This window comes from Mytilus edulis, chromosome 11 (genome assembly GCF_963676685.1).
Source record: "Mytilus edulis chromosome 11, xbMytEdul2.2, whole genome shotgun sequence".
NCBI lineage: Eukaryota > Metazoa > Mollusca > Bivalvia > Mytilida > Mytilidae > Mytilus > Mytilus edulis.
In genome coordinates, this window is record NC_092354.1 from 69369376 (window position 1) to 69393897 (window position 24522).

At 32.7% G+C, this 24522-nt stretch overlaps 1 protein-coding gene across 3 annotated transcripts; it reads right to left on the reverse strand.

Moving 5' to 3' along the window:
• Window positions 1-3873: 3873 nt before the first annotated feature.
• On the reverse strand, window positions 3874-24127 carry LOC139494966 (uncharacterized). 3 transcript variants are annotated; one of them, XM_071283087.1, is made up of 7 exons: window positions 24051-24127; window positions 17227-17303; window positions 12623-12694; window positions 11904-11973; window positions 10874-11047; window positions 9157-9298; window positions 3874-4080 (listed from the first exon to the last, which is right to left on the reverse strand). In XM_071283087.1, exons 1-7 carry the CDS (start codon window positions 24121-24123, stop codon window positions 3900-3902), a joined length of 789 nt encoding a protein of 262 aa, XP_071139188.1. In that variant the 5' UTR covers window positions 24124-24127; the 3' UTR covers window positions 3874-3899. The 3 variants fall into 3 exon arrangements, with proteins under 3 accessions (XP_071139188.1, XP_071139189.1, XP_071139190.1); XM_071283088.1 differs by lacking the exon at window positions 17227-17303 and adding an exon at window positions 22177-22253; XM_071283089.1 differs by lacking the exon at window positions 24051-24127 and adding an exon at window positions 19274-19364.
• Window positions 24128-24522: the final 395 nt, after the last annotated feature.

The window sequence follows — 24522 nt, forward strand, 5'->3', positions numbered from 1 at the left end:
GATTCACAGGGATATTACACTTCAAAATTTAAGGTTGTTGTCTATGTATAATTGTAATACAATTACACTAGACATCAATATGCACATCAATTTGAAAAGGTAACGGAATACTAGAAAAAAAAAGTTGGATGTCATGGTATGGCGCCGACAATACTCTTGAGTTTAATCAGACCATTATGTACTGATTGACCATTGCTTCTGTGGTCATTTTGATCCGCTTTGGACTAATTTTCACTGCAACATATGTGTGAATATAAGAACCAGCTAGAATGACAAATTTTGATACATGCATGTTTTTCCCGACCCCTAATAATTTTTGTCATTTGCCAATTTCAATTAGAGAAGACGTGTCGCATTCTGTAAGAGCGCGAGCTGCTGTTGTATGCCAGACATCAGGGGTCCAATAAGTAAAAAGTTACATATGTCGTGAATAGGTAAAAACTGTCTTGTGGCTTTGGTTGAAGTAACGCCTTCAGTCTAAAATCACAATTCATCATGTCTGACATATGAGGAAACCCCTTTATTAGAATTGAAAAATAACTGTCATGATTTTAATATGATGCAACCCCTAGAATAACTTTTCAATATCTGTGCATTGGCAAAAAAGACGCGACAGAATAATTCTTATATCTGTCACTTAAGTCATTTACAGATCCTACAAAAAATTTCTTCAAAGGGTATGTTTTGAAAAGATCCCGCAAGAAATATTTTGTCATGTTCTTGCAAATCAAAATCATTGTAGTGCGATAGTGCATAATTGCAATGTACCTACAAATCTTATCAACCCATGTTTATTTTTATGTGCACAAAGATATTTCTTATAATCTCTAATTGATCTCTACATTCAATGACTTTAAGAAAGATTTGGATCTACCACCATTTGAAATAAACCTTATTGTCCCTTTGACACCTGTAATACCTGACTTAGTGGTATGGGATTTGCTCATTGTTGAAGGTCGTTCGGTAACCTATAGTTGTAAATATCTGTGTCATTTGGTCTAATGTGAAGAGTTGTTCCATAAGCAATCACACCACATATCCCAATGTCCGATATAAGGGGAGAGTTGGGCGCCCGCTTACATCTTTAACCTCGCCACATTCTGTATGTGGCTGTCCCAAGTCAGGAGCCTGTTAGTCAGTTGTTGTCATTACGTTTATTATTTGTACATTAATTAGGCCGTTGTTTTTCTCGTTCGAATTGTTTTACATTTGTCAAATCGGACCCTTTATTGCTGACTATGCGGTAGGGGAGTAGCTTATTGTTGAAGGCAGTACGGTGACCTATAGTTGTAAATGTATGTATAATATTTGGTCTTTTGGAGATTTGTCTAATTGGCAATCATACCACATACTTTTTTTTATTATAGTTTTAAAGCAGTCATTGTCCAAATCTCAATAACTGTTGTACCATTTTATATATAGACTTTGGGCAATACCAATACCATCTATTTGATAAGGGGTGTTCTGGTTTTTCGTTAAGGAATATCACACACTCAGCTAAAAGTATACATTTCGAACGATCGTAAACAGCTTTTCACTTTTTTTTCCCTCGCAAAATGAAATATCTGTAAACAAATGGAACTGCAAACTATACGACAAAGAATACGTTTTTTTCCTTTCTTTCGCATTTTGGTCTCTTGTGGACAGTTGCCTCATTGGCAATCATACCACATCTTCTTTTTTATATATATATATATCATGTAGACTTTCTATTAGTATTTGAAAAGCAACATCATACCCCGATTAATTTAAATCATTAGAAGCAAATTATTTTTATTTTCATCAAGTAGTTAACAACGCATGCTGAATGTTGACGCGGCTGTCCTTGGAGTTATTTATGAAGAGTAAACTCACCACTGCATGGATGGCTTGTCTGATAATTTGCGTAGTTTAAAACAATATTGGCACGCTCAAATGACTCGACATGATTTAATTGCTAAGCTTGTATGACTTTTACCTCCAGAAGAGACATTTTTTACCGGTCATGGTTAGCACTGCCAATAATTTTCCGGATTTTTTTTTTTGGAGTTGTACCAGTGTGGTTTAAAATTAGTCTTTTCGAAAAACAAGAATAAAAGACTTAAAAAGTTATTAAACCTTAGCATATGTTCTTATTCAAGCACAGACACAACTATTGATACACATATATATATTTTTTTATAAAACTTATGAAAATGCATTTCATATGCAGGGGAAAATAGGAAAGGGGAACTTATTGGGTTGAAAATTGAGTAGTAATACGTCTATGTGATGAGTTCTATAAAAATGCTTGTAAAAGTTGATTTGTATGTTCTATCAAACTTTTATATATCAAAACATCCGAAGTATTGGTTGTTCCACTTTTTTGTGTGAAAATTAAGTACTGGTGATATATATAAGCAATGTAGTATACTAGTTTTGACAGACGGAAAGATTGAAAAAAATGTTACATACAGTGAAAATCGTCCAATTCACTCAATTTATTATGTTCATATGACATTGAAGTTTGATGTCAAAACAAAGCTGATACATAACTCTTTCATTTGATACCAATTTTTTGATGATATCTTCATTCGGGAATTTATTATAAGCGTTCCCGTGTTTGAAAATGAAAAAGACAAAAAAATCCGAAAATCACACTTTAACGCGATTTTACCAAAAATTGCACCGTGGGAAAACTCTACGACAGAGCTAATGCGAATTTTCAGCCGTGAGGTATTTCAGGCCATTAAACTCTTTAAATAAGCGACTTTTTCCGATTTGTCACTCCACTAAAATAACCACTGCCTATCAAAATAAAGTTGCCATTGAATGTCGTACTTTGACCTAAAATTGTTTACTGTTTACCTATTGTGAATTTGAATGGACAGTTGTCTCATTAGCACTCATACTACATCTTCTTATTTCTATCATTTTTAACAATTGACAATAAGGCTAACTTACAACTGATCGATAACAGGTTTTTCTCGTCTTTTTTAATATCCAAGTTAATGTGAACAGGGGGTTCCCGTATTTCACTTCCCCGCCCTCGTCCTGAATCCCCTTGTAATAGAATTAGGATGCCTCGTTCCTGAATTTACATGTAGTTATATATAGAAGAAGCATGATGAAGAAGTACTCGCGTGTTACTCAAGTATTCGCTGTTGCATAAAGCCTTGGATAACGTATAACACATTTGTATGAGCTGGACGCATTGAACTCTTTTATGATGAATTGTTTTAGTTGACCCTTTGAAACATTTTATATGGTAATTAAAATGATTGACTGTAAACAGCTCTTTAGAACATATGATTTAAAGAGCATTTAGGAGCAGTGGCTTTAAACAGCAATTAAGAACATTGGCTTTAAACAGCAATTAAGAGCATTGACTTTAAACAGCAATTAAGAGCATTGACACCCAAGAGCAGCTATAAAAATAGCAGTACACAAGACGAAAATCTGATAAAAATAGGGCGTCTTCTTTGGCATTACGGAACAATAGCATATTTTATCAGTCAAATGCGCACTAAAATCTCTGCAGCTTTTGTTTCTAAATTAAATCTTCAGTTCTTAAAGTAATGTTAATTTAAGCATCGAGCAACAAATAAAATAGATATATAATTTGACGCTTGCGAGATACGAAAAAAGTACGTTCAGATTGAACACCTCTTTACTTCATGAGGTTATGAATTTGATTAAGAATTGTTATTTACGGTAATAATTATTATAATTCTTAATATGGCTAGCGAATATATCACTACGTATAAGCTGTAAAAAGTAAAACAACAAAAATACCGAGCTCCAAGGAAAATACATTAATGTCTCTAATCAAATATTAAGGGCAATATAATTGGCATATGATACATTAATCTGAGTTAGTTTTATGTAACTAGTGAAGAAGACAAAAACAAAACATGACTTCACACCGTCTTAGACATGCTTTAATGAGAACCACGATACAGGTTATCGGGTACAGTTTCCAAGTTACAGTCATCTCCTTGACAACAGAATGAGCAATTGAAAATAGCGTCTTGTAGTATAACGACGTTATAGTTCTTGCATTCATTCCTGTCAGCTGATTCTACAAGCCAATCACGATTACACTCTGCTGATGTCGCGCATCTAAAACCAAAGATACAAATAAATTAAATGTACGATCACCCCCTTTTTTATCCCTTTCTCTTTACTTCCAGATAAAAGCTTGCAATCTATATACTTTAGGTCCTTCACTACAGAATAAAAATATGGTAGCTGCTGGTGTATATTGCAATAGAGAAAGATTTCTACTTCTTTACATGGTAAATTGACATATTTTGTCTAAGTTAGTCTATGAAAAGGTAAATACTATGAGCTTTAGAGAATGGGGATTGCCCCGAGCACTTATTTTTTTACCTTTTCATAAACTCCGATTTAACACATATTTACAATTCACTTTTAATTGGTCTTACAGCCTGCATTGAATGTGTTGGTACAGGTAATATCTTTAGTAAGGTTGCTTGCTAGCTGAAAAGTGAAGTCATTATTAGGAAAGGAATACTATCCTCCCTTCGAAGTAGCTTAGTAGTCCTACAAACTGGCAGGACTAGTCTATTTTTAAAGGAGGGAAGTTTACATAACCTAATAATGACTTAACGGTTCAGCTAGCCTAGCAAGCAAGTTGACCAAAGATATTTTCTGCACACCCAATGCAATCGGCTTTAAAAATATTTATTTTGGTGATATCTTGTATCACAGGTGTTTGTACATCAGTAACTATCATCTTTAAATTCTTTCCATTATGATTAAAGTGCCTTTTGAGTTAACATATTTTACAATAATTACATTACAAGTATGTTTGTGAAGAATTGTTATTTTGATAAAAACTCTTGTGCGTCATACTCAAATGAACCTTCATGACACGTGCAATCACAATAGAGTGTACAGGTTGATTAAAGAAAGAAATGATAGAAATCGACTTTTAAAACCATAGCAATAAAATTTAATTATAAGAATTGAATGCATCTTTTGTTAATGTATAGGTTGTAAGAGTATTGATCGTGCGCACATTTCTAGAATGAAGCACTTCCGCACTTCATACAAAATGTGCTTTGGTCGACACTTTTACAATAAAATTACAAAAAGAAGCATTCAATTTTTGAATGATACTAGTGAGTAGATCAACAAAACTTCGTTAATGAGCTATTTTTTCAATACACCAATTAAAATATTTCTCGAGTTGTAAATGTGCTAGCTCGCCTCGCTTTAAATTTCAAAGTATATATGTTACAGGCAATTTCTAAATTTAGGCATTTTGTAAAATGACTGAAATTTTTTAAAAGCATTTTCTAAAATGCCTGCATGATTTAGGCATTTTACAAATTGACTAAATTTAGAAAATGCCTGTAACATATACATTTCCACAGACTAAGCTAGATTCCTCAAACAAAAAAGAAATTACCTGAGTGTATAAAAACGAAAGCAGATGTTGGAGAAACGTGAAAACATACATGGAGTTCAAAGGTAGAAATTTACCGGAAGCTTGGCCATACTCCACTACATATCGATATAATTTTTTCAGTTGTTATTTTTATGTATAATCAAAGACATGAATGAGTGTCATGTTTTAAGTCAAAATCTTAAAGATAGCATTTATGTTCCATAATGTTATCAAAACATGGTATTCCGAAATTGCTTTATTGCAAAACAATTTACTGTAGATATTAATAATAACAACGCCAATGAGGTTAATGACGTTTTAATTCAAATGTATATGCGAGTTTCGAGCGATACTCATGATAATTATTTACTTTTTCTAATTAATACTGAATACTCAAACATTTTGCCATTCCACTGGGTCTGTGTATATACACGATATTTTGTAATGTAACTAGCAAATCTAGAATGTTGTATACATTCTACAGTGTCGATGTGGCATGCAGTATGTTGGCGAGATAGAACAGTCATTCAACAAACGCATGAATTGTCATCGTAGTGACTACACCTGCAAGCCCGACCTCCCCGTCAGTCGTCATTTGAGATCACCTGGGCACGCCAAAGCTGATCTAAAAAAACTTACCATCACTATCATAAATCACAACGAGGATTGGTCAAAGGTCGACAGACTTGCTCGGGAAAGTTTTTGGATAAGAAAGCTCAGGACAGTTTCCCCCAGAGGGCATTAATGAAAAATATAGAAGAGTCACTCATTTTCCCTACCATCACTAATTTTCCTGCCATCACTTGTGTCCAGTAACTCCGGCTACCGTACTGAACTCTAACACATTTCAGGAATTTTTGAATTATACTAGTTTTAATTACAGAGTTGGCAGGGATGTATAAGTACGCAGCCACGTTCAATTATTTAACCTTAGTAAAACATTTATTACTCATTTTTCTAATCATCAAATTACTATATATTTGGGATGTTTAAATACGCAGTCTTTGTTGCAATTGCTCTACCGTTGTCATATTTTAAATATTATACCAGCTTAGATCGGTCAAGGCTGTTTATTGGGACTGTATTTCAACGCAGTTGTTGTAACATCTTAACTGTCATCACCTTTCGAATTTTAGAGTTGTGCCGGTTCATATCGCAAATAACTATTTTTATTCAAGCATACCTTAGCGGTCTTTGCGGTGTGTATGGAAATTTTAAAATTGTATCAGTGTCTCTGTTGTTCGCTTTAACTATTTTATTGTATAAATTTCAAGATTGTGATAGTAAAATCAGAAAAGATTGATATTGTTCAGTTTACATCGTGATCATACTGATGAAGGATATCTGTTCTCCGAAATATTTAACATATTGTTCGTTTTATTGTTATTTTTGGTGATGTTGTACCATTTTAGACTTGTTATATATATATATTAAATATGCAGTCTCTGTTGCAATTGCCCTACCGTTGTCAAAATTAAAATATTACACCAACTTAGGTTAGGGCGTTTTTGTTTTTTGGGGGAACTGTTATCCACGCAGTTGTTGTAACATCTTAACTGTCAGAATCTTAGAGTTGTGCCAGTTCATATCGCAAATTAATATTTTTATTTCAGCCTATCTTAGCGGTCTTTGCGGACCCTTTTAGACTTGTTATATATAAATATATTTATACTGCAATCGACTATTTTATTTATTGTGTCTGTTTAGTTAACGCATCATTGTAAATATAACGGAATTTGATGAGACTGTCATCAAAGTGAGAGGGTTAGCGCTATAAAACCAGGTTTAATCCGCCATTTTCTACATTTGAAAATGCCTGTACCAAGTCAGGAATATGACAGTTCTTGTCCATTCGTTTTTTATGTGTTTTGTTATTTGATTTTGCCATGTGATTATGAACTTTCCGAATTGATTTTCCTCTAAGTTCAGTATTTTTATGATTTTACTTTTCACTATACAGATAAAGCTATACGTACAAAATGACGTACTTGTAAACGTTAGCTTTATACGTCAATGACTTCAACTAACCTATAAGCCCCGCCTACTTACCGGAACTACTGTATTTCGTCAACAACGCCACGTCACAACCATGACAACGTGTAGAAACAATTGTCAAACTTTTATAAATTTCAACTTATTTTGTCTTCAAATTGGTAATTTATATACCTTTTTTTTATTAAATGTTATTAGTTAAGTTCATTATCCCTTTCTAATTCCTTGAAATGTCAATTTCTTACCGCCTGGACTACGCTTATAGGGAAATACCCCAAAATGGTACCTCTAGAGGGAAATTCCATACACTTTTTTTTTTTAAACAAAATTTGTTACATATTGTTTTTAATTACTAGTATTTATTTTTTATCGATTTCAGTATAAAGACAATATACGTATAGTGTCTTGAAATATGAAATTTATTTGTATTCGGCACGAAACAGGGAAAATGCTCGGTAAAACCTCGCGTGTCCCCCTTTTCTAAGGTAGCAATACACAGTTAGGAAAAAAACTTAAAATTGACACTCATAATTTTTGAACACCCTCTTTCCCCTCTAGTCTAACAAATAAGGCTTAATATTTGTGTTATGAATGTATATATTTATAGAAAGAGAATCTTCCATAGATTTGATTTCTAATGGTCATAATGTTGAAATATAATCTCTTTTGGGTGTAACCATGGCAACAATTTGCATTTCTTTCATACAAAATATAGCAAAATAGGGGGGTGAACATGTCACAAAAGTCTCCAAAATTTGGTCCAAAGGAAAATTTCAATCAATTACAGTGTTACCTTTCCTGAAACCATATGTTTATATCTATCAAGTGGTCCAAAAAAATTATATGCATTTCTGCTCGTTTTTCCATAAAATTGAATTGAAAAGATCGAGCGCAAAATCTTACCGATAGGAAAATACGGACTGTCAAACAGATAAATGGCCTATAAAACATGCTAAAACAATCAAAATGTTCATATAAACCCACTAAGGAGGCTATATTATTCTTCAATTATCTAAAAATCAATTTTATTGTACACAAACATTCATATTTAAAAAATTCACCATGGCCATAATGCGAAACTAAACTTCTAACTGTGTATTGCTACCTAATCCTCATACAAATAAATTTCATATTTCAAGACACTATACGTATATTGTCTAAATATATATATATATATATATATATATAAGTCTGAAAATTACACCAAACAGTGTAAGAGTTAGATTTTATACTGACAATTTTTTGTCCGTCCCTCAGCGGGATTCGAACTCACACCTATGATACACTACAGCACCAATCGCTTAGCCTCATGTCCAGCGCTCTAGACCACTCGACCACATCCGCTATATAAAAATATAACTTCAATAGTCGTAGTGTTACCTTGTCACGGAAGGTGAATCTAGAGATAGACATGAGACACGTGTTTTTTAAGCGTGTGTAGATGTTATATATATATATATATATACAACTCGTCTAAACATCAACCCAACAATGTTAGATCTGTAAATTTGCTTTCGCAAATTTTTGGTTCTTCCCTCGCCGGTGGTCGTGTGGTCTAGCGGGACGGCTGCAGTGCAGGCGATTTGGTGTCACGATATCACAGTAGCATGGGTTCGAATCCCGGCGAGGGAAGAACCAAAAATTTGCGAAAGCAAATTTACAGATCTAACATTGTTGGGTTGATGTTTAGACGAGTTGTATATACATTATGTACACAGCCATGTATCACCATCATTGATGGCGATCCGATGGATACATCTGTTGTAATACAATATGTAGAATTAACTTGCCTTCTTGTTACATATCGACTGCCATCTTTTCTGTTCTCCACATCGTTTATGCAGAATTGTTGTGCTGGATCGAGACATTTACTGGACACGTGAGATCGTTCACAAATGAATTTTGGCCCACGACAAAGATGACAGGAAATATCTTTAAAGTACAAAATTTTACAATACGAATTACATTTATTAAAGTGCAAATTATGCATGATGATAGGTATCGAGAAGCAAATAAATATTTAAAGGCAATCGGAAATGAACATTTAATCGAAATGTAAGACAAGACGCGTGCAAAGGATTACTGAAATAAAACGCGTCAGCGAATATTATGCTTTTCCCACTTTAAATTGAAATATTCCAAAAATCCGCCCACAGAATTTCATTCAAAAATAATGGTCTGTTGCTGTAAACATTTTCATTTTTACGATAGGAAGATATGAGGGGATTTATATTTGCTGTCTTCATCTTATATGTATGAGTGATAGAATTTTATGACGTTAAAATTAATAATTTGTTTACCTTTTACACGCTACATGTACGGAAGTAAGACTGATTATTTTCAACTGAAAAAAAGGGAATCCGGTGACCCCCTTATATTTTCACATCATTTTTACGGAAATGATTAATTATAGCAATAACTCATAAGTTTTAATAAAATTCTGTAGACGGATTCTCAGAAGGCATCACAGGTAAATGCAAATCTCTTTCGAAACAAATATTCGTAATCGTTACTTTTCACACATAATCAGGATTTTGTAGCCTATATTTGAAAAAAAATCTTATTTACTTTTGAATAAGAATTAAGTGGTTTGTACATTATTATATGTAAAACAAAATTTGAACCAATTCAGTATTTCTGAACTTTGATTTATTGAAGATAACTGATGAGTGTGGCTAACGTTTACACTGCATTTGTACAAGGTTTTCAGTGGCATTCGTCGATGTTGTAGTAAGATTTAGCAACGTCATAGGCGTTTCTTTATTTTGGATTTTGAAAAATTCTGGCAGTGAAAAGGTTGACTGCCTCGCCTGCTTTACCAACCATAATGAATTTTATGTTCAATCTTAAAAATGAATGTTTTACTACAAGTTTCACATAAACTTAGCATTATTAGTCGCCGATTCATTAAAATGAGATTAAGGATAAAGGACATATATAACAAACGAAAACTTCGTAACACAAGGCATTTGTAAACAAGATATGAAGTATACAGATTTTCTTTACTTCAACGATCGAACGGTGACACAGACTGTGACAAAGGACAGTGTAGAGACTTGTTAATAAAACTATTTTTTTGAAGAACCCAGTCCTCAATATATTCGTCGGTTCAACGGCGCATCAAATTCTTCAGGTAAGACATTAAGCAAGAATTATTTTGTTAGTTTATATATGATATTAGTATCACGGAAACATCAAAACAAAGCCACACATATTTGTATTAGCTAATTAGTAATACATTTTTCTGTATTTTTGTAATTAAAAAGAAATCTATTTTTGTTAACGCTTTGTGAAGGGATGTTTCTTAGCTTATTCTGATTGATTATAAATTATAGCTATTCCTTCAAAATATGTATATCCAAAAGCAAAAACAAAAGTTTTTTTAATTGAAACTTGCACACAAGAGTGTACATATGATATAATTTTGTGTTGTTAGAGAAATTGTACATTGTACAAATACTGTTTTTTAATATAATAACGTTTGAGTATAACAAACTTATGAATTACGTTCAAGTTGCTTCGTAGTTGTAGAAGGAGTAGTAGTTGGTGCAGTAGAGGTAGTTGATGTAACAGCCGTAGTTGTAGTTGTGGCAGGCGTAGTTGAAGTAACAGCCGTACTTAAAGCAGCAGACGTGGTTGTTACTGATTCCAAACTGGGCTTGACAGTATTTACTAAATTGACTAAAAAACAATATATGGTATGATATGATTTCCGTAATTCCGTGTCGTGAGTACCTTAAGTTATTTTCCATATACGAAATTTAAAAAGTGTTTAATTAATTTCATATAAACTCCATTGTTCAGTCGGAACAGAATCCAATTATGATTAAACGAACAAAATCCAAACTATGTATATGAAATGAAAAATTTTCCATGACACAAAATGACAAGTTACTTGCATAAATTTATGTATTGATAATAATTTATATTTTAAGTGTTGGTGTATATATAGTCAGATGAGCACTCAGAAGCGCATTTATCTATGCCCCTATTCTTATTTACTGATAAGAGTTTGATGTAACGTTTCATATTTTAGCTAAAACAATAAACTTTCAGGCAAAATTAGTCATTGACCAGGTACCCATAATATAACTTTTCTCGTATTTAATGTCTTTTCCTTGGCGTTACATGTTTACAATTTTATATCCCTTACATATCAATACAATCGTTCAAAAATCATACAGCAACCATATTTGTAACTAACAATTTCAAGACGTTGTTATTATCTTTTGAAACTAAGTTCCCAATTGTAGCCTTTTTCTGTTTTCTGCGCTTTTTTCGTTTTTTTTTTGTCTTTTTGACACATTTCCCTTTTTCGTTCCCTATTCTAAACGGGTATAGATGCAATTGAGGTTTGTATATGATCTGTATAGTACAAATAATATATTATTTTACTTTTGTTTCTCCTATAATTGTATCAACATATAATCGCTACACGATTGGTAATCTGTATAATTCTTTTCTTGTATTTTGTCCAAGAATTAAGATCGTTTTCAATAAAAACATGGATACAACAATATTACTTTTGCTTACTTACGGTTACAATAGTTGGAGTCACAGCAAGCTGTCGATAAATCCCTCTTTCCAAATATGTATCTATCACAAATCTAAAGTAAATATCTTATTTGAAAGAAGAAAAAAACATAACATTTAACTATTACTTCTGAAAATGGATAATTGCATATAAATCCTTGTGCATTATTCTTAATGACGATACTGTATGAAAGTGCAGTTTTTAACTTTGAAAGATTTTTGTTGTCCTTGAGACAGTTGTGTATGAATTATGATATATTAATATCAGTACAACAAAACACGTTTGACAATGGGATTGCACAGTAAGGACCCATGGGAACACCTCCTGTCTTTTTATATATAAATCCACCGAAATGCAATGTCCAACATAACATCTTCTTTGTATATTGGTTAATCGGTTACTATGTGTATGAGTATGTCTTTATTCTAGTCTGACTAACAGATACCTTACTTTGACCTCCATTAATGCTGCAATGTCCAACGCATCGCTTAGTTTCTTATTTACAATACGTAATAATGAGACTTCAAGAAGACGTCACCGGCATTGATCTTAATAGTAGATTATCAACGTTAAATTTTCGCAACAAGACCAATATCTAAAACTCTGTTTTTTTTCATAGGACATATCTGGTGGTGACATGTGTTATGTTTCTAAGCAGGTTTCGAGATTATAATTGTATTTTTAAACAGTCTACTCGTATGACATGAAAAAAAAATACTTACCGACTTTGGAATACAGCCAAGTGTATGAGACTGTCTGCTACTTAAATCCGATGCCCTGTTGGCAATGCATATCTGAGAAAAGAAAACTGATGAATATACATATGCTTCACTTTGAATGACATACAAATAGTGGGCTTGTTACAGTAATATATCTGATTAATAAGAACAATTAGACAATTACTTATATGTCTTAAGGTAACACGATACCGAATGACGTTACGCCATGAGTTATCGTCCCTTACGTTATCGAATAACGTTCACACATATAAACCAATGCAGCGGGCCTTGTGTGACATTTTTAACGGTAACTTTCCCTAGATGCAGAGTGCCGAGAGTTTTGATGCAATACGTAGCGGTTATTTGACATACATTGTTTTATCGTTTTCCGGCAATCATTCTGCTCATTGTTTTAAAATCTTTAAAAAGTAAATTACTTTTAAATATTCTGTTTCTTTGATATTTAAGCATCTGCACGCTTTATCTATATATGTTCTTAGGCATAACAGACACAGTTTTATCACCTTATTTTTATTCTTGGTATAGATATAGGAAGATGTGGTGTGATTGCCAATGAGACAACTCTCCATCTAAATAACAATTTATAAAAGTAAACCTTGGTTTATTTTTGCAATAAGTACTTATTCATGATTCACACCGTATCCCCATGAAATTTTGTTTTGAAAGTAGAAATCTAATTTATAGAAGCTTAGGATGATGTGTGAAAAAAACGCGAAATTTTACAACTATTAATTCGTTTTAAAATGGTCATCAAAAAAACCGCTCGGACAAAATTGAAATTTATTTGGATGAGAATACGGATATAATTAGGGGAAAAGCACAATAAAAGCAGACGTTGAAAATCATACAGAAAATAGTTTATTTGTATGGAATGTAAAAAAGTGGTTATTTAGCCGAATAACTTTTCCTGTGTTCCATGTGTAAACAAAACAGTCTCTGAAATTCATTGGTCTGTACAGAGTAAATTCGATATAGTTTTGTAAATATTTTAAAATTCAGTGCCAGCTTTGTAATCGTATAAACCAGGTCTACTCAGGACGGACAGCAACATCGGAATGAAGCATTAGAAAGTTAACGAAGGCTGAGAAATACATGGGCACTTGATTCGGCAGAAATAAAATAACAAAATTCAGGTTCCGTTACAGTCTGAATAAAGCCAGCCCCGAGTATCCACTTGCGTCTACAAACGCAAGTTGATAGTTGAGGCTGGCTGTAGTCAGACCGGTTCCGTGTTCCCTGATTCCGTTATAATTTTTTTTTCTCGAAATTTACATGCAAACGACTGACTTTTTATTATTCAAACAGCAAGAGACTGTAAAAAAAGCTAGTTTTAAATCATTTAGATTTTATATTCGTGTTAATTTACGCTTGCATGGGTATTCGGTGTTTTTTTTTTAGTTTTGAGTTGGAAATAATGTACATGTACAAGTTGGGAGATAAAACGACTGAAAAAAAATTAACAAAGTTACCTTTTAGGGCTCTGAGGGCCATATTGCTCGCATACTAGGCGTCGGAAAAGGCCCGGAAAGTTTCTTGCTTAAAATTAGTTTTTAGAACAAGTATACAAGTATTTTATTTTATTTTAAGTATATATATACATGTATAGCGTCAGTTAAAATTTTCCCGACCATCATCGCGGATGCCCTGCCTCTATTGCAAAACCTACCTATTGTATTTATTGTTAACTTGTTCTCGTCCTGAACATGCATGAAATATTTTCCACTGGACGTTAACCAACCAATAATCAAAGCAATCAATCCTACAATTTACACCCGTCACTTGGAACTTTAGTTGTTAAAATTTAAATCATTGCCTCTAATTTTTTCAAAAAATTCGACAAAGTTTAAACGCAGACCGCGAGGAAGACCAAAATTGAACAGTTACGCAAAACTAATTGAACATACAGTTGTTTTACTTATATAAAGAATGCATATATGATCTCAAGACTTGTTATGTAAATAATTTTTCACAAATGACCGAATGTTGAAATTTGTGAAATTTTGCATAGTTTGCTAACCCGAATAATTCAGTCCCTCCCCGTAATCGATCTCTCCTACTTACTTAATGTAGTAAGCGGAATATAACGACTGAATTATTCGGGTTAACAGTTTGCAAGGTTTGTCCGACTTGCTGAGCAAACAAGTAACACATTTACACCACGCAGAGTACACTATACTACATGTAGTGTATGTACCAAGTCAAGAATATGACAGCTGTTTATCATTCTTTTGATGTTTTTCAGCTTTTGATTTCGTCATTTGATAAGGGATTTTTTCGTTTTGAATTTTTCCTGGAGTTTTGTTATTTTATTTTTTGGAATGTGTATTTTATCAGGATCATTATTTTTCCTCATAATTTTCAAAAATTACAGAATGTTTAACCTTTTTTGACTGGTCCATCAAATGTGTCTTTTATAAACAACTGTTTTCAAAATTGTATTGTATCGTCCCGAACATGCATGAACTATTAGCCACTGAACGGTAAACAACCATCAAACCGAGCAATTAAAAAACTGTTAAATGAATCAAATTTTTTAAAATACTATATTTCTGCATCACGGAATGCAGTACGTACCACCATTATCTAATATGATGGAGTTAAAAATCATTCGGATGAATCTCACGTGAAATGTTTCATTTAATTTTCATGTAAACTTAACAAAAATCTGAAGGTATTTTTTATGGTTTCAATCAAATTTTAGAACAAAGATATTATTTGAATAATTTTATTTCATATATTTACGTGAATCTAACGTGTACAAAATTCCGGTGATTTATGCATGAACTATTATCATAAGATTCGCATGGAACCTGTTCACGCAAGTTTCAAGTATATGCTCGTTTGATGTGAAAATCAGACGATATAAATATTAATTCATATGAGTGAAATTCCATGTGCAGGACGAAATAAAATTATATCTGATTCAGTAGAATTGTATATTGCATTACTAGGAACTTTACGACAGTCGACAGGGGAAATGAAAATAAAATATACTCATTCAGATCCTGACACATATTTTTTTTCTCCTTTTCTCTGAGAAGGAATAACGTTATATTCCGTACACCATAACGTCACACGTTTTTGGTCAAATTCTAGGCCTATCGATCAACTTTGAAGCCATTTATTTCAAAAACAAGGATGGTGACACATGAGTTTCTATACGTGTATGGATTCACTATGCAATGCTGGATATTATGTTAGTTTTTTGTTTTTCTCCGTATATAAGAAAATAGCCATCCATTCGAAAATCTAAAAAGGTAAGCCGAAAAAAAGGCATTTCCCCATTTGTCGCCAAAATTGACGTTTTCCTATGAAAATTCCAAAAAAAAACAAAAATCGTGACCCCCATTTTTTATTACATATTCCGATGTAACTCGATTCAAAGTACACGTATGCCAAAAATTTTGGAAATCAGGAGATATGCCATTCGGTATCGTGTTACCTTAAAACGATTTTTCATTATCAGATCACTGACATTCTCATTACACACTTTGACACGGTTGAGCTTGTTAAACTTACTATATGGTATGGGTATTGCTCATTGTTGAAGGTCGTACGTTGAATTTTTGTTGCTTACGTCTACATCACTTTGACTCCCTGGTGTATAGTTGTGTCGCTTACAATTATTACACGCCTTCTGATTTTTATTAAGTTTAACATTTTCTATACCTGATCTGTAATAAATTATAATTTTACATGTAAGGAGGTGTGGTATGATTGCGAATGACACACAAACATCCATCAAATTCCAAAATGAAGTGGACGTTACCATCCGGCTTTCAACAATGACAAAAATCAATACAGTATAGTCGGCTATGAAAGACCTTAACATGAAAAATATAAAACAATTCAATTGAGACAACAAACAGTCTAATTCGTAACAAAACAATTTACGAATAACAAATATAAAGGTTGTAAATAGTATAAAGTAAAATCACAAAAATACTCCGAGGAAAATTCAAAACGTAAAGTCCCTAATCAAATGACAAAAGAAAAAAAACTTGGTACAGCTAATAGCAACAGTAGTATAATCGATTGAGGAAAATAAATTCGGATTACAAACTAAAACTGAGGAAAACACACCAAATATAAGAGGAGAACAACGACACAACACAAAAACTAAAATGCAACACACACATAAACGAACTATAATATAACAATGGCCATTTTAAGAAAAATGATGGGTTGAACCTGGTTGTGTGGATAGCCAAACCTCCCGCTTGTATGGCTATATTAAATATAACATTAAAATGACAACATTACATGACAGGACTACAATACAAATAAATGGAAGAACATACAGGACAAAGAAACACATAAATAAATAATACAATAGAACATTACGACACGCTAATAGTTATTAAAGATACCAGGCATTTTCTTATGTAATAAATGGTAGATTGAACCTGGTTTTACAGCTAGCTAAACTTCACTTGTATGACAGTCGCATCAAATTCCATTTTATTGACAACGATGTGTGAACAAAACACATAGATAGAAATGTCAATAATATTTAAAATAATTCAATTGCGAAAACTATCAGCCTAATTTATGAATTACAAACTATAAAACTGATTGTAACGAACCTCGTGTGATTGACACTCCACAAGAGATTTACATCTATTCAAATCATACTCTTTGTCACAATGGTAGCAAATTATAGCTGAAAGAAACATGCTATCATATTATAAAAGTATGACACAAATACCGACCTTCAAGACAAATTCAGATAGGTGATGTCCATGAAAAAAGACTAAATCAAACGATATCATTTAACGGAACAAGTAAAAAAGAGCCATATTCCATGTTATTGGCTCTTAAATCTCTGTGATGATGCACTAAATATGTGACACATACATCATTATGATTAGAATTATAGCTGATTAGTAGTCTCATTTCCCCCCTCCCTAGGCAACTGGTCATTAAGTTTTGCCCTCTGCCATCCGTCCCATTTTCGTTTCCGCACTTTAGCTTAAGTTTGCCATATGTATTTTATTTAAAACACATGTATAATGCTAAGAACTAAAACCTGAGTTTGAAATTGGGTTGTAAGTCATTTGATGTTCAAGAGTAATGCCCCATTTTAACTTTTAAAATGCAACGTTTAAATGGGGCATTGGTGTCTTCTGACACATTGTTGTTTTATTTTATTTTTTTTGTGCTGTGCTTATTTATAGTTGCTAGTCAAAATTTAAAAATGCGTAATATGTCTAATAATACGAATACTGCTGAAAATGTTTTAATGCACTCTTATGCATTAATGCTCTATATGCATTTTGAAAACATGTGGCGTAATTACCGCAAACTATGGATACCGGATGGTGCTTATTTTGTATTTGTAATTTTCAAAGGCGAAATCGTGAAAATGCGAAAGAAACAGTGATAGCTATAAAAACACTGATAGATGTGTTTTTGCTATTTTACGATTTCACGTTTGAAAATACAAAGGTGAAAACGACAAAATGGAAATTGGCCGCACCAATCTTTCATAAATACAAAGTTAAATGCTAAAGTTTTCATAAATATGAAGCAAGGATTAAAAGCAAGATCGTGCAAATGCCAAGAAGGGAAATACCATGCCCTATTATACGTATCAAACAAAGGAACTTATTTGCTTTAAAGATGTAGATATTTTACAGTCAAACTTTTCTGTGGAGAATATAACCCTGAATACGTCTTTTACTACGATAACCCACCACTAATATGGATTTTCTTTCAATTTTCTAGAAATGATGTCGGAAGATATAAAATTAAAACAAATAAAATAGCCTACAACCAAATTCCATTATAATGAAATCTATTATTTTTAGCCATATGATTCAGCATTTTCCTCATTTATGTCCTCCCGTATCCAAAAAGGGGAAAGACTAAAATCATAATGACTATTACATTTTATCTGTCTATTTGAAATAACCTCGAACGAGTTTTGAAACTAGTGTAAACCACAATTTTGATGTCATTTCATCATAGATCATCATAGACAGAAAAAAATCACAAGTAATTACTTATTTCAGTAGTGTACGCCTTGGTTGATATAAATAAAGCCGCTCAAGTTAATATATTCATTTGTAGTACTAATTTATCGTCATAATGTGTCCATAGTACACGGATGTCCCTATCAGAACTATCATTTTCTATGCTCAGTGGTCCGTGAAAACGGGGTAAAAACTCTAATTTGGCATTTAAATTAGAAAGATCATATCATAGGGAACATGGGTACTTAGTTAAAGTTTATTGGACGTTGACTTCATCAAAAACTACCTCGACCAAATGATTTAATCTGAAGCTAGACAGACGGACGAACCAACAGATGGACAAACGAACAACGAACGGACGGACGCACAGACCAGAAAACATAATGCCCATAAATGGGGCATAACAATCCGTCCGTTCGGAACAAATCTTAACTTAAGTAGTTCTAAGCATATTATCCCTGTTCACATATTTTCCTATTTTATGTTTCAACTGTGTAGATAAGTTATGCTTGCATACAACACTGTGACAATGAAACACGAAATAATTATTAACGATATCACCGTAATCAAATATAAATCAATGACCATTCTGGTAAATTACAAATGGTTCAAAAGAAATTAATGTAAACCTATATCCCCTTTTATTCCTATATTTTACCTGTACATACTGGTAAGAATAATACTATCCAACAGTTGAAGAAAACCATGATAGAACCTGTAGTTTAGTGCATTGAACTTTTGTGTTAATCATGTATCTTGTGATAATACATTCTTATCAATAGAACAATAGTCGGTCATACAACTGTTTGGTATGATTCTTTTTACAAGTACCTTGTATATTAATTAGCAGATGTACAAAACTGTTCGATTTTTGGTAACTCGATTCTCAAGGTAACAAACTAGAAGCTCGGGTTTTTGGAGTAATGTCCGGTTTGTTAAAAAGTTGTACAGTTTCACAAATATCTTAAAAACAATATGTAAACCTCACTACTTTATAAAATTGAGAATGGAAATGGGGAATGTGTGAAAGAGACAACAACCCGACCATAGAGCAGACAACAGCCGTATGTAATAATTTGTCTTTTTCATTTTTAGCCATGGCGTTGTCAGTTTATTTTCGATTTTTATTTTGAGGGGTATCTTTCGTCCCTCTTTTTTAATACTAATTTCAGTTACAAACAGTACGAAAACACCGTACAAGGTTCGTCGATGTTCAGCTTTAATTTTAGTTTGTTTCTAATGTTTCTATGTATGTTGCATTTTTGTTGTTTTTGTTGAACTTCAGTGTTTGTGTTGTGTTTTTTTTTTAATCCTCTTATAAATTATGTTTTTCCCTCGGTTTTAGTTTGTAACCGGTATTTATTTTCTCTCAATCGATTTATGAATTTTGAACAACCTTATACTACTGTTGCCTTTATTTGTGCTTGTTCGTCATTCCTTATGACCAATTTACTGTATTAGATGTGCGATTTTGACAGCTAGCGTCTTTATTGATGCATGAGGCCAAAGTATTCGAAATGAAATTCATTATACAAATGTTGAAGACATTATGTAGAGCTTTGCGGGAGGAAGGTAAAGTCTGTTATAGTTTTCCCATGTTATTTCGAATAGCTTTCATGTTCTGTCTGCAAGTTTCTTACAAATAAATAAACCTAAGAAGATATGGAATTAGTGTCAATGAGACAACTATCCATCCAAGTCACAATTTATAAAAGTGAACCAGTTAATTATACGTTCTTTAACACGGAGACTTAGCATGAAAGTACTTAATGATTGATATTTATTAGCCTGGTGATACCATCGGGGAATACCGTTCCAGTTGTAATTATTACAATAAGCGATACCAGTTTTTATTGCACCAGATGCCCATTTCGACATAGTAATAATGCTCGTGGTTAAATAATTTTAAAATCCAATATAAACTAGGCAACACGAATCTAATACAAAATTAGGAATCAACTGTGATGTCTAGGCATTTCGACAATTTATGTCTCTTCAGTGATGTTCGACACCAAACAATTAAAACTATTCATATTAATGAAAAGCAGAGGTATGGGTGCCAATGAGACAAATCCCCATCCAAAATTCAATGTATTATAAAAAGTTAACAATTATAGGCCAAAGTACGGCCTTCAATACGAAGTCTTGGCTTATACCGATCAGCAAGCAATACATGACTCCAAAAGGACTAGTGTAAAACAATTCAAACAGGAAAACCAACGGTCTAGTGTGTCTTTCTATGTTGGGATGTTACACTATTGTTTCGGGTAAGTGGGAAAGTTGATACCTTTTAAAACGTTTAAAAACGCTGTATGTGTTTGCATCTGTCCTAAGTCAGGAAACTCATGTTTTGTTTGTCGTGTGTTTGTTCATAAGTGTTTCTAGTTTACTTACAAAGGTTAGACCGTTGGTTTTCCTGTTTAAATTGTTTAACACTAGTCCTTTTGTGGCCATTTTTAGTTTGCTGTTCGGTGTGAGCTATCACACCGTGCTGAAACCGTACTTTGACCTATAAAGGTTTACTTTTACATATTTTGTATAGTTGTGTCGCTTACAATTATTACACGCCTTGTGATTTTTATTAAGTTGATCATTTTCTATAGCTGATCTATAATAAAATTATAAATGTACATGAAAGGAGGTGTGGTATCATTGCCAATGACACAAACATTCATCAAATTCCAAATGAAGTGGACGTAAGCAATTATAGTCAACCGTACGGCTTTTAACAATGACAAAAATCAATACAGTATAGTCGGTTATGAAAGACCGTAACATGAAAAATATAAAACAATTCAATTGAAACAACAAACAGTCCTATTCGTAACATAACAATTTATGAATAACAAATATAAATTTGGTTATAAATAGTATAAAGTAAAATCACAAAAATACTCCGAGGAAAATTCAAAACGTAAAGTCCCTAATCAAATGACAAAATCAAAAAACTTGGTACAGCTAAGAGCAACAGTAGTATACCGCTGTTCGAAATTCATAAATCAATTGAGGAAAAACAAATTCGGATTACAAACTTAAACTGAGGGAAAGACATCAAATATAAGAGGAGAACAACGACACAACACAAAAACTAAAATGCAACACACACATAAACGAACTATAATATAACAACGGCCATTTTGAGAAAAATAATGGGTTGAACCTGGTTGTGTGGATAGCCAAACCTCCCGCTTGTATGGCTATATTAAATATAACATTAAAATGACAACATTCATGACAGGACTACAATACAAATAAATGGAAGAACATACAGGACAACGAAACACACAAAAAAAAATTACAATAGAACATTACGACAAGCTTATATATATATAGTTATTAAAGATACCAGGCATTTTCTTATGTAGAAAATGGTAGATTGAACCTTGTTTCACAGCTAGCTAAACTTCACTTGTATGACAGTCGCATCAAATTCAATTTTATTGACAACGATGTTTGAACAAAACAGACATAGATAAAAATGTCAATAATATTTGAAATTCCAATTGCGAAAACTATTAGCCTAATTAATGGATTACAAATATAAAACTGATTGTAACGAACCTCATGTGATTGACACTCCACAAGAGATTTACATCTATTCAAATCATACTCTTTGTCACAATGGTAGCAAATTAAAGCTGAAAGAAACAAGCTATCATATTATAAAAGTATGACACAAATACCGAACATCAAGACAAATTCAGATAGGTGATATCCATTAAAAAAGACAAAATCAAACGAAATCATTTAACGGAACAAGTAAAAAAACAACTACCATATTCCATGTTATTGGCACTTAAATGTCTGTAATGATGCACTGAATATGTGACACATACATCAGGTTGATTAAAATTATATTTAATTAGTATTCTCATCCCCCTCTGTAGGTAACTGGTTATTAAGGGCTATCCTTTACCGTCCTTCTGCCATCCGTCCGTCCCATTTTCATTTCCGCACTTTAACTTTAGTTTGACCAATGTATTTCATTTTAAACTCATGCATAATGCTAAGAACTAAACCTGCAGACCGATTTCGGAATTAGGCAGTGAGTATCTTGCCTATACGAGAGTTATGTCCCTTTCTATCTCGGAATCTTTAGAATAACAAATCGTGTCCGCACTCCAAGCTAGGACTATCTCACCCAAAACCAATGAAACTCATACACATTACGAAGAACCAAAACAACTAGCAGTCTTTAGAGTTCGAATTTGGGAAGTGAGTCACATATCGTTCTAGTATTATGCCCCTTTTTAACTTAGAAAAATGTGTCTTTTATTTATGTCAACTCTCTCGATTAAATATGTCTCATATAATTTTTTAAAACTCATACACTAAAAACCACAACACGTCGACAGAGTTCGATATTAGGTTATAAGTCATTTGGTGTTCAAGAGTACTGCCCCTTTTAACTTTGAAAAATGCAATGTTTGAACTAGGGTATTGGTGTCTTCTGCCACATTGTTCTTTTATTTTTTTTTGTGTTAAGCTTATAATTAGTTGATAGTCAAAATTTAAAAATGCGTAATATGTCTGAAAATACGGTGACTGCTGAAATGTTTTAATGCAAACTTAAGCATTGATGCTCTATATGCATTTTAAAACATGTGGCATTATTATAACAAAGAATAGATACCGGATGGTGCTTGTTTCGTATTTGTATTTTTCACAGGCGAAATCGTGGTATTTATACAAATATTTTTGTCATGCAAAAGGGGAAAGAATAAAATCATAAGGAATGACTGTAATAGTTTATCTGTCTATATGAAATAACCTCGAACGAATTTATTAATTAGTGTGAACCACAAGTTTGATGTCATTTCTTCATAGAAAAAAATCCCTAGTGATTTATTATTTCAGTAGTGTAAGCCTGGGCTGATAAGAGAAATCCATTCGTAGTACTAGTTTATCGTAAGAATGTGTCCATAGGAGACGGACGCCCAATCAGCACTATTATTGTATATGTTCAGTGGACCGTGAAAATGGGATAAAACTCTAAGTTGGTATTAAAATTAAAAAGATCGTATCATAAGGAACATGTGTACTAAGTTAAGGTTGATTGGACTTCAACTTCATCAAAAACTACCTCGACCAAATACTTTAACCTGAAGCGGGACAGTCGGACGAACGGACGGTCGGACGCAGACCAGAAAATAAAATGCCCATAAATGACACATAAAAATCCGTCCGTTCCGAACAAATCTTAATTTAAGTAGCTATAAATATGTTAGCCCTGTTCCACATACTTTCCTATTTTAACTTTCAACTGTGTAAATGAATTGTATTTGCATACACCATTGTGACAATGAAACATTTGACGAAATAATTCTGTACGATATCGCCGTAATCAAATAAAAATCAATGTCCATTCTGGTAAATTACAAATGGTTCAAAAGAAATAACGTAAACCTATATCCCCTTTTATTTCTATATTTTACCTGTACATACTGGTAAAAATAATACTATCCAACAGTTGAAGAAACCCATTATATAACCTGAAGTTAGGTGCATTGACCTTTTCTATTTATCATGTATCTTGTGATAAGACATTCTTTATCAATAGAACACATGTCGGTCATACAACTGTTTGGTATGATTCTACTTACCTTACATATTAAGAATCAGACATGTAAACCTCACTGATTTATATACATGATATACTAGCATACTTATTTCAGTTACAAACAATACGAAAACACCGTGTGGGATTTATCGATTTTCAACTTTATTTTTTGGTTGATTGTAAGGTTTCTTTGTATGATGCATTGACGTTTTGTTTTGTTGCATTTGAGTGTTTTTGTTGTCCTCTTATAAATTATGTTTTTACCGTCGGGATTTATACTCTCAATTAATTTATGACATTTTAAAAGCTTTCTACTGCTGTTGTCTTTATTTTTGCTGTTTCGTATG

Bases quoted from the DNA above. Each gene is read 5' to 3' on its own strand.
- LOC139494966 (XM_071283087.1), bottom strand. From the start codon at position 24,123: ATGCACCTAACTTCAGGTTATATAATGGGTTTCTTCAACTGTTGGATA. The intron at 17,304-24,050 runs GTAAAATATAGA...TGTTTCTTTCAG, and splicing joins ATTTTTACCAGTATGTACAG to CTATAATTTGCTACCATTGT. The intron at 12,695-17,226 runs GTTCGTTACAAT...TTCTTTTCTCAG, and splicing joins TGGAGTGTCAATCACACGAG to ATATGCATTGCCAACAGGGC.